The sequence below is a fragment of the Ovis canadensis genome, chromosome 3, assembly GCF_042477335.2.
Source record: "Ovis canadensis isolate MfBH-ARS-UI-01 breed Bighorn chromosome 3, ARS-UI_OviCan_v2, whole genome shotgun sequence".
Taxonomy (NCBI): domain Eukaryota; kingdom Metazoa; phylum Chordata; class Mammalia; order Artiodactyla; family Bovidae; genus Ovis; species Ovis canadensis.
In genome coordinates, this window is record NC_091247.1 from 170,536,099 (window position 1) to 170,547,727 (window position 11,629).

Below are 11,629 nucleotides of genomic sequence, written 5' to 3' on the forward strand. Positions count from 1 at the left end.
TTTGTTGTGATCCACATGGACTGTGCCTACAGTCCATGGGGTTTTAAAAAGTTGGACATGACTGAGTAACTAATACACACACACACACAAACATGCAGGTTGATAATATACAGCCTTGAAGTACTCCTTTTCCAATTGAAACAGTCCATTATTCTGTGTCCAGTCCTAACTGCTGCTTTTTGTCCTGCATATAGGTTTCACAGGAGGCAGCTTAGATTGTCTGTTATTCCCATCTCTTTACGAATTTCCCATAGTTTTACTATGTTCACTAGTCATTGAAACTAGTGAAAGTCACCTAAGCAAAGTGGGACTCAGTTATTCAAAATATAAAATGTGGAAGTAGGCATACATAAACTCTATATGCTTTCAAACTCTATTTAGATTATCTGCAAAATAAAATGGTTTTTATAATATTGAGGAAAGGAGGATAATCAATTAAAATATTCCTGTACATTTTACAAAGGAAGCTAAATATCTTAAAGAATACCTTGAACCAATTAAAAATTATTAGAAAAAATAGCCCTATTTAAGTGTTATCATAAGAATTTTATTTTATCCATAGTCTATGGTAATGTATTTTTGAAGAAGAAATAATGATTTTGAACTTCTGATAATATTCCTTACTAGAATGAAAAGTTGAATGGAAATTTGAGAGAGTTTTGTAGATTTTTAAATTTCATTATCATCATGAAGAGTACTTTAAAAGCTTTGTATTCTATCCTCATATGTATTTTGATCATTTATTTCTAATAGGAGACACATTCATTTTCTGTTTGAATGGGGGGAAAGGATCAGCAATGAAAAACCACACAAGACCCACAGAATTCATTCTTCTGGGGCTATCAGATGACCCAGAGCTTCAGACTGTGATTTTTCTCTTTTTAATAATCACACATATATTAAGTGTCACTGGAAATTTGACCATCATCATTCTGACCTTGGTGGACTCCCATCTACAGACACCTATGTATTTTTTCCTCAGGAACTTCTCTATATTAGAAATTTCCTTTACAACTGTTGGTATTCCTAGATTTCTGGGCACAATTATCACCAGGGACAAAATGATTTCATACAATGATTGTACAGCTCAGATGTTTTTCTTCATTTTCTTGGGTATCACTGAATTTTATCTTCTAACTGCTATGTCCTATGATCGCTATGTAGCTATCTGCAAACCCCTGCATTACACAACCATCATGAACAACAGAGTCTGTGTATTGCTTGTCTTTTGTGCTTGGCTGGCAGGGTTCTTAAACATCTTCCCACCTGTTATTCTTTTTCTCCAGTTAGATTACTGTGGTTCCAATATCATTGATCACTTTGCTTGTGACTATTTCCCCCTCTTGAAACTATCTTGCTCAGATACGTGGCTCCTTGAAGTGATTGGTTTTTACTCCGCATTAGAGATTCTGCTTTTTACTTTGGCATTAATAATTCTATCCTACATGTTCATCATCAAGACAATTCTGAGGCTGCCATCTGCCAGTCAGAGAAAAAAGGCATTTTCTACATGCTCTTCTCACATGATTGTCATTTTCATCTCTTATGGAAGCTGTATATTCATGTATGCCAACCCATCAGCAAAGGAAAAGGCATCCTTGAACAAAGGAGCATCCATTCTGAATGCTTCTGTCCCTCCTATGATGAATCCATTTATATATTCACTGAGGAACCAGCAAGTGAAACAAGCCTTCAAGGAGACCATCCAAAAGGTTATCTTTTTCTTCAGGAAATGCAAGAGATTATATCATTAAAATAGTAAAGTTCTTGTCACTGCTTTCTATTACTCATAATCTGCCCAAACTCTTTCAGTACAGTTGTATGAGTGCTTTTCATCTGTTCCCATGTTAAAAAATTCCCCACACTAACCTAATTAACTGTATAAAGTTGAATGTTGCTTCAGAATTTTCTATAAATTTTTTATTCTAATGTATTTGGATGAAGTAAGGAAATGGCGGAGAGGGCAACGGCAACCCACTCCAGTACTCTTGCCTGGAAAATCCCATGGATGGAGGAGCCTGGTAGGCTGCAGTCCATGGGGTCGCTAAGAGTCAGACACGACTGAGCGACTTCACTTTCACTTTTCACTTTCATGCATTGGAGAAGGAAATGGCAACCCACTCCAGGGTTCTTGCCTGGAGAATCCCAGGGACGAGGGAGCCTGGTGGGCTGCCGTCTATGGGGTCGCACAGAGTCGGACACGACTGAAGCGACTTAGCAGCAGTAGCAGCAGCAAAGAAAACGGGTTGGTGTTAGTTTTACAGGCCATTTAGTTTGATGAAAAGAATGTGAGAATTGATGTGGATTTCTGAAATTTTCATTTTACCAGATAATAGAAATGACATTATGAGGAAATTTTTATTCTATTTGGAATTTTCATGAAATGCAACAATGACAATCACTAGAGTGTTGGAAATAAAATATAAATATCTACTTAAGTATTTTTAAAGTTTAGAAACTGAAGTATATTTGAACTCTTTTTACAATTATAATACTTTTATAATAATGAGGAGAGAGAAGAAAGAGGAAGGTAGAGATAATATTTTTTCAGCAATTACTATATTCCAGGCCTATTCTAATTATTTTCTTCATATTGGGTCATTGAATCTTGTGAACAACTTTATTTCATGTTCATTTGTATCCAACTCTTTGTGCTCTCATGGACTGCAGCACATGAGGCTCCCCTGTCCTTCACTAGCTCCCTGAGTTTGCTCAAACTCATTTCCATGATCTAGTAATGCCATCCAACCATCTCATCCTCTGCTGCCCACTTCCCTTCCTGCCCTCAATTTTTCCCAGCATCAGGGACTTTTCCAGTGAGTGTGCTCTTCACATCAGGTGGCCAATATATTGGCGCTTCAGCTTCAGCATCAGTCCTTCCAATGAATAATCAGAGTTGATTTCCTGCAGGATTGACTGGTTTGATCTCACAATCCAAAGGACTCTCCAGAGTATTCTCTAGCAGCATAGTCTAAAAGCATCAATTCTTGTGTGCTCAGCCTTCTTTATTGTCCAACTCTCATATCGCTACATGACTACTGAAAAACCCATAGTTTTGACTATATGGATCATTGTTAGCAGTGATGTTTCTGCTTTTTAATACACTGTCTAGGTTCATCATAGCTTTTCTTAACTTTCTGAGGTAACTGTTATTGATTTTCTCTTGAAGAATATTTTACCTTATCTTTTCCTCTGGAAATGTTTTATATGACTGTTCTTAAATCACAGCCATGATAAAAAGCTAAAATTGGAGTTAATTTTAATTGTCAGTAAAGAAGAACAAGAAATAAAAGGGATCCAGATTGGAAAAGAAGAAGTAAAACTTTCACTGGAGACAGCATGATACTATACCAAGAAAACCCTAAAAATACCATCAGAAAATGACTAAATTTTTCCAGTAGTCATGTATGGATGTGAGAGTTGGACTGTGAAGAAGGTTGAACACCAAATAATTGATGTGTTTGAACTGTGGTGTTGGAGAAGACTCTTTAGAGTCCCTTGGACTACAAGGAGATCCAACCAGGCCATTCTGAAAGAGATCAACCCTAGGATTTCTTTGGAAGGAATGATGCTAAAGCTGAAACTCCAGTACTTTGGCCACCTCATGCGAAGAGTTGACTCATTGGAAAAGACTCTGATGCTGGGAGGGATTATGGGCAGGAGGAGAAGGGAACGACAGAGGATGAGATGGCTGGATGGCATCACTGACTCGATGGACGCGAGTCTGAGTGAACTCTGGGAGTTGATGATGGACAGGGAGGCCTAGCGTGCAGTGATTCATGGGGTCACAAAGGTCGGACACAACTGAGCAACTGAACTGAACTGAACTGAACTGAACTGAATCAGTTAATTTAGTAAGGTTGCAGGATACAAAATCAATACACAGAAATCCATTGAATTCCAACACATTAGTAACAAAAATCTGAAAGAAAAAATAAAGAATCAACTCCATTCACCAAGGCAACAATAAGAATAAACTATCTAGGAATAAATGCACAAAAGAGCTGTATAAAGAAAACTATAAGACATTGATGAAAGACGTCAAAGATGACATAAACAGATGGAGAGACATACCAATTCTTGAATTGGAAAAATCAACGTAATGAAATAGAAAGCCCAGAGATAAACCCAAGCACTTTTGGGCACCTTATCTTCGACAAAGGAGACAAGAATATGCAACAGAGGAAAGACATCCTCTTCAATAAGCAGTGCAGGGAAAACTGGACAGCTATGTGTAAAAGAATAAAATTAGAACACTTCCTAAAACCATTCATAAAGATAAACTCAAAAAGGATTAAAGACCTCCACCTCCTTTTGTTGGAAATAAAAACAAATGGGACCTAATTAAACATAAGCTTTTGCACAGCAAAGGAAATCATAAACAAGATGACAAGACAACCCTCAGAATGGGAGAAAATATTTGCAAATGAAGCAACTGACAAACGATTAATCTCTAAAATATACAAGCAACACATGTAGTTCAATAACAAAAGAACAAGTCATTGACACAATAGGCAGATGACCTAAATAGATGGCTATTTCTCCAAAGAAGAGTTAAAGATGGCTAATAAACACATGAAAAAATACCCAGCTTCACTTGTCAAAACTACAACGAGGTAAAACCTCACATTGGTCAAGATGGCCATCATCAAACAAATGCTGGAGAAGATGTGAAGAAATGGGAATCCTCTTGCACAGTTGGTGAGAATGTGAATTTATAGAGCCACTATGAAGAATAGTATGTTGATTTCTTTAAAAAATAAGAATAAAGCTTCCATATGACTCAGCAATCTCACTACCGGGCATATATTCAGAAAATCACAATTCTAAAAGACACAGGTACCCCAGTGTTCATTGCAGCACTATTCACAAGAGCCAGGACATGGGAGCAACCTTGATGTCCATCCACAGATGAATGGATAAAGAAGTTGTGGTAAGCACATAGACAGAGGAGACTGTCAGGCTATAGTCCATAGCGTCACAGAGAGTAGGCTGTGACTGAGCACACATGCACAACCAAATGCTGGGTTATAAACTGGTTCATAACAAGCCAAGCATCCACATAAAGGAACAAACTGGAATCAAATATAGTGAGGTTGATAAACCTAGAGCCTGTTATACAGAGTGAAGTAAATCAGAAAGAGAAAATCAAATATTGTGTATTAACACATATATATGGAAACTAGAAAAATGGTACCGATGAACCTACTTTCAGGGCAGCAATTAGAGACACAGACATAGAGAACAGACCTGGAACATAGCGGGGTGAGTGTTGGGAGAGAGTGGGGCAAATTGAGAGACAAGCATTGAAACTCACACATTAAAATATGTGAACCTGATAGCCAATGAGAAGTTGCTGTACAGCACGGTGAGCTTAACCCAGGCCTCCATGACAACCTAGAGAGGTGGGCTGAGGTAGGAGGTGGGAGTGAAGTTCAAAAAGGAGGGAATATATGTATACTTATGACAGACTCATGTTAACATACGGCAGAAATCAACATAACATTGTAAAGCAATTATCCAACAATTAAAAACACATTGAAAAATAGTACTCAACATGATTCAATATTTCCTGAATTTCTAGAAAGAGTGTTCCCTGTCAAAATCAAAACACAGGTCTCTCTCAGGTGCTGCTGCTCTGCCTTTTTCTTTCTGTTGTTAATTTTCTAAGAAATATTTCGAAAACATGGAATTAAAAAAACATTTCAAAGAGGGGAATGAGGTCAGTTCCAAGGTTGAGTGGAATGATGAGCCCAAAGGAAGGGAAGTACATGAGAGAATGATGAGAATTTTGAATGGCAAAAATGTATATACTGTATTTGGTAGTTCAGTTCAGTCATTTACTCATGTTCAACTCTTTGCGACCCCATGGACTGCAACATGCCAGGCTTCCCGGGCTAACACCAACTCCTGGAGCTTGCTCAAACTCATGTACATTGAGTCGGTGATGCCATCCAACCATCTCATCCTCTACCATCCGCTTCTCCTCCTGCCTTCACTCTTCCCAGCAAAGGGTCTTTTCCAGTTAGTCAGTTCTTTGCATCAAGTGGCCAAAGTATTGGAGCTTCAGCTTCAATTAGCCCTTCCAATGAATATTCAGGATTGATTTTCTTTGGGATTGACTGGTTTGATCTCATTGCAGCCCAAGGAACTCTCAAGAGTCTCCCCCAACACCAGAGTTCAAGAGCATCAGTTCTTTGGCACTCAATATTCTTTATGGTCCAACTCTTGCATCCATACATGACAACTGAAAAAACCATAGCTTTAACTAGATGCATCTTTGTTGACAAAGTAATGTCTGATTTTTAATATGCTGTCTAGTTTGGTCATAGCTTTTCTTCCAAGATGCAAGTGTCCATTAATTTCATGCCTGCAGTCACCATCTGCAATGAGTTTGGAGCCCAGGAAATTAAAGTTTGTCACTGTTTCCATTGTTTCCCCATGTATATGCCATGAAGTGATGGAACCAGATGCCATGCTCTTAGTTTTTTAAATGCTGAGGTTCAAGCCAGCTTTTTCACTCTCTTCTTTCACTTTCATCAAGAGGCCTTTTAGTTCCTCTTAAATTCCTCCCAAAGGATTGTGTCATCTGCTTATCTAGATTATTGATATTTCTCTCAGCAAACTTGATTCCAGCTTGTGCTTCATCCTGCCTGGCATTTCGCATGATGTATGCTGCATATAAGTTAAATGAGCAGAGTGACAATATACAGCCTTAGCGTACTCCATTCCCGATTTGGTAACAGTCCGTTATTCCATGCCCACTTCTAGCTGCTGCTTCTGGAATGGCATACAGATTTCTCAGGATGTAGGTAAAGTGATCTGGTATCCCCATCTCTTTAAGAATTTTCAACAGTTTGTTGTGATCCACACAGTCAAAGGCTTTGGATAGTCAATAAAGCAGAACCTTATTGTTTTTCTGGAACTTTGTTGAATTTTCTATGGCCCAACAGATGTTGGCAATTTGATCTCTGCTTCCTTCAACTTTTCTAAATCCAGTTGTAACATCTGGAAATTCTCGGGTAGCATACCATTGAAGCCTCACTCAGAGAATTTGACCATTATTTTGCTAGAGTGTGAGATTAGTGTAATTGTGCAGTAGTTTGGACATTCTTCATGGTGGAGAGTTCAGACAAAGCGTGGTCCACTGGAGAAGGGAACAGAACCACTTCAGTACTCTTGCCATGAGAATCCCAGGAACAGTATGAAAATGCAAAAAGATATGACACTAAAAGATGAACTCCCCTGGTCGGTAGGTACCCAATATGCTACTAGACAAGAGTGGAGAAGTAATTCCAGAAAGAATGAAGAGATGGAGGCGAAGTGAAAACAATGCCAAGTTTGGATGTGACTGGTGATGTAAGGAAAGTCTGTTGCTGTAAAGAACAATATTGCATAGGAACCTGGAATGTTAGGTCCATGAAATAAAGTAAATCAGTTCAGTTCAGTTCAGTCGCTCAGTCATGTCTGACTCTTTGCGACCACATGAAAAGGTAAATCAGAAGTGGTCAAATAGGAGATGGCAAGACTGAACATCAACATTTTAGAATCAGGGGATTAAATGGACTGGAATGGGCAAATTTAACTCAGAGGACTTTTATATCTACTACTGAGGGTAAGAAGTAGAAGAAATGGAGTAGTCCTCATAGTTAACAAAGGAGTCCGAAATGCAGTACTTGGGTGAAATCTTAAAAATGACAGAATGAATAGTTTGTTTCCAAGGCAAACCATTCAATATCAAAGTAATCCAAGTCTATGCCCTGACCAGTAGTGCTGAAGAACCTGAAGTTGAACTGCTCTATGAAGACCTATAAGGCCTTTTAGAATTGACACCCCCAAAAGATGTCCTTTTCATCATAGGGGACTGGAATGCAAAAGTAGGAAGTCAAGAAACACCTGGAATAATAGGAAGATTTGGAATACAGAATGAAGCAGGGCAAAGGCTAATCAAGTTATGCCAAGAGAACATACTGGTCATAGCAAACACCCTCTTCCAACAACACAAGAGAAGACTCTACACATGAACATCTCCAGATGGTCAATACTGAAATCAGATTGATTATATTCTTTGCAGCTGAAGATGGGGAAGATCTATGCAGTCAGCAAAAACAAGACTGGGAGCTGACTATGGCTTGGATCATGAGCTCCTTACTGCCAAATTCAGACTTAAATTGAAGAAAGTAGGGAAAACCACTAGACCATTCAGGTATGACCTAAATCAAATCCTATATTATTATGCAGTAGAAATGACAAAGTAGATTCAAGGGAATAGATCTGATAGAGTGCCTGAAAAACTATGGACGGAGGTTCGTGACATTCTACAGGAGGCAGTGACCAAGATCATCCTCAAGGAAAAGAAATGGAAAAAGCCAAAATGATTGCCTGAGGAGGTCTTACGAATGGCTGAGAAAAGTAGAGAAGTGAAGCAAAGGAGAAAAGGAAAGATATATCCATTTGAATGCAAAGTTCCCAAGAATAGCAAGCAGGAGTAAGAAAGCCTTCTTCAATGAACAATGCAAGGAAACTGAGGAAAACAATAGAATGGGAAAGACTAGACATCTCTTCAAGAAAATTAGAGATGCCAAAGGAACATATCATGCAAAGATGGTCACAATAAAGTACAGAAATGGAATGGACCTAATAGAAGCAGAAGATATTAAGAAGAGCTGGCAAGAATACACAGAAGAACTATACAAAAAAGATCTTAATGACCCAGATAACCATGATGGTGTGATCACTCACCTAGAGCCAGACATCGTAGAGTCTGAAGTCAGGTTAGCCTTAGGATGCATCACTATGAACAAAACTAGTGGAGGTGATGGAAATCCAGTTGAATTCTTTCAATTCCTAAAAGATGATGCTGTTAAAATGTTGCACTCAATATCTCAGTTTTCATTCCAATCCCAAAGAAAGGCAATGCCAAAGAATGTTCAAACTACTGGACAATTGCACTCATATTTGGTATAATGCTGGCAACAAAAGTATGAGCACTGAAAAATACTTCCAGGGAGACTATGTGAAAATTAATAGACTTTGAAAGCCCTGTTTTTTATTTGATTGCTCATTTTTATGCCTCTGATTTATAAAACAAGGCTTTTATTTTTTCATTTCCTTGAGAAGAGTACAGTCTTCTTGGCTATGTCCATGAAGGCTCACTTGACTTTCAGATACCTTAGGATACAAATAAAGGGGTTCAGCATGGGAATTACTGAGATGTTTAGCACAGCCACTCCCCTGCTCAAAGACACCTTGTCCTTTGCTGATGGATTCATGTACATGAAAATGTAGCTGCCATAAGAGATGGAGATGACAATTTGTGGGAAGAACACGTGGAAAAGGCCCTCGTCCTCTGAGAGGTGGAAGTGATCCTCAAAATTGTTCTGATGATATATGGATAGGACATAATTATTAACCAAAGTGAACATTAGGGTAAACACAGCAGAAAAGCCCATCATCTATAGCAATTTGGTGTCTGAACAAGCAATATGTGAAAGGGGAAATAATCACAATTAAAATTATCAATAACATAATCAAGTTGTCTGAACAGCATGAGTGATGAGAAAATGATTAAGGATGAAGCAGGCAAGAAGCCAAGACAAGGAGTGTGCAGACTCTATGATTCATGATGCTCATGTAATGCAGCTATTTGCAGATGGCAGTGTAATGGTTGGAAGACTTGGCAGCCAGTAGACAAAACTCAATGACTCCCAAGAGAATGAAAAGAAAGAAAAATGAGTCATACAATCAGTAAAAGAAAAGGTTTTATCTCCTGTAATAATGGTGATAAGGAACTTGGGTATAGTGACATTTGTGGATGACACATTTCATATGGAAAAATTTCTGAGGAAGAAATACATGAGGGTCTGTAGGTGGGCATCCAGCAGGGTTAGGGTGATAATGGTCAGGTTCCCAATGATTCTGAGCATGCAGGTGGTGAGTAGAAAGACACAGCTCACAACGTGAAGTTATGGGTCATCTGACAGTCCCAGAAGGATAAACTCTCTTATTTCTATGTAGTTTCTCCTTTTCTTATTCTTTTGAGTATCCTTCAGGGTAAAACACAAAGAAGCTTAAAGAAAAGGAAACTATTTACAGATAGCACTGGAATTTATTTCTGGAAGGGCTATGCCATACTAATTTAACTTTGGAGATCTTTGAAACAACTTATCTTTAAAGATTTTTTTTTTTTACCAGATGCCAGTGTGTGTTTTTCATAGAATATTTCTTTTAAAATAACTATTTCACTGATTGAAATGGGGTTAAAAATATGCTTAAAATTTTTATCCATATCACATACTCTTTTTTTTTCTTTTTTTTAATTTTACTTTATTTTACTTTACAATACTATATTGGTTTTGCCATACATTGACATGAATCTGCCACGGGTGTACATGAGTTCCAAATCCTGAACCCCCCTCACACCTCCCTCCCCATATCATCTCGCTGGGTCATCCCAGTCACCAGCCCCAAACATCCTGTATCCTGTATTGAACCTAGACTGGCGATTCGTTTCTTACATGATATTATACATGTTTCAATGTCATTCTCCCAAATCATCCCACCCTCTCCCTCTCCCTCAGAGTCCAAAATTCTGTTCTATATATCTGTGTCTCTTTGGCTCTCTCACATACAGGGTTATCATTACCATCTTTTTAAATTCCATATATATGTGTTAGTATACCGTATTGGTGTTTTTCTTTCTGGCTTACTTCACTCTGTATAATTGGCTCCAGTTTCATCCACCTCATTAGAACTGATTCAAATGTATTCTTTTTAATGGCTGAGTAATACTCCATTGTGTATATGTACCACAGCTTCCTTATCCATCCATCCACTGATGGACATCTAGGTTGCTTCCACATCCTGGCTATTATAAACAGTGTTGCAATGAACATTGGGGTACATGTGTCTCTTTCAATTCTGGTTTCCTTGGTGTGTATGCCCAGCGGTGGGATTGCTGGGTCATAAGGCAGTTCTATTTCCAGTATTTTAACAAATCTCCACACTGTTCTCCATAGTGGCTGTACTAGTTTGCATTCCCACCAATAGTGTAAGAGGGTTCCCTTTTCTCCACACCCTCTCCAGCATTTATTGCTTGTAGACTTTTGGATCACAGCCATTCTGACTGGTGTGAAATGGTACCTCATTGTGGTTTTGATTTGCATTTCTCTGATAATGAGTGTTTTTCAAGTGTTTGTTAGCCATCCTTATGTCTTCTTTGGAGAAATGTCTATTTCATTCTTTGGCCCATTTTTGCTTGGGTCGTTTATTTTTCTGGAATTGAGCTGCAGGAGTTGCTTGTATATTTTTAAGATTAGTTGTTTGTCAGTTGCTTCATTTGCTATTATTTTCTCCCATTCCAGAGGTTGTCTTTTCACCTTGCTTATAGTTTCCTTTGTTGTGCAGAAGCTTTTAATTTTAATTAGATCACATTTGTTTATTTTTGCTTTTATTTCCAGTATTCTGGGAGGTGGATCATAGAGGATCCTGCTGTGATGTATGTTGGAGAGTGTTTTGCCTATGTTCTCCTCTAGGAGTTTTATAGTTTCTGGTGTTATGTTTAGATCCTTAATTCATTTTGAGTTTATTTTTACGTATGGTGTTAGAAAGTGATCTAGTTTCATTCTTT

The 11,629-nt window shown here is 38.2% G+C and overlaps 1 protein-coding gene across 1 annotated transcript; it reads left to right on the top strand.

Moving 5' to 3' along the window:
• The first annotated feature begins 797 nt into the window (after positions 1–797).
• On the top strand, positions 798–1,754 carry LOC138438285 (olfactory receptor 6C3-like). Its single transcript, XM_069586457.1, has one exon. It carries the CDS (start codon positions 798–800, stop codon positions 1,752–1,754), a length of 957 nt encoding a protein of 318 aa, XP_069442558.1.
• The last annotated feature ends 9,875 nt before the right edge of the window (positions 1,755–11,629 follow it).

Excerpts from the sequence above, each read along its gene's own strand:
- LOC138438285 (XM_069586457.1), top strand. The coding sequence starts at position 798 with ATGAAAAACCACACAAGACCCACAGAATTCATTCTTCTGGGGCTATCA.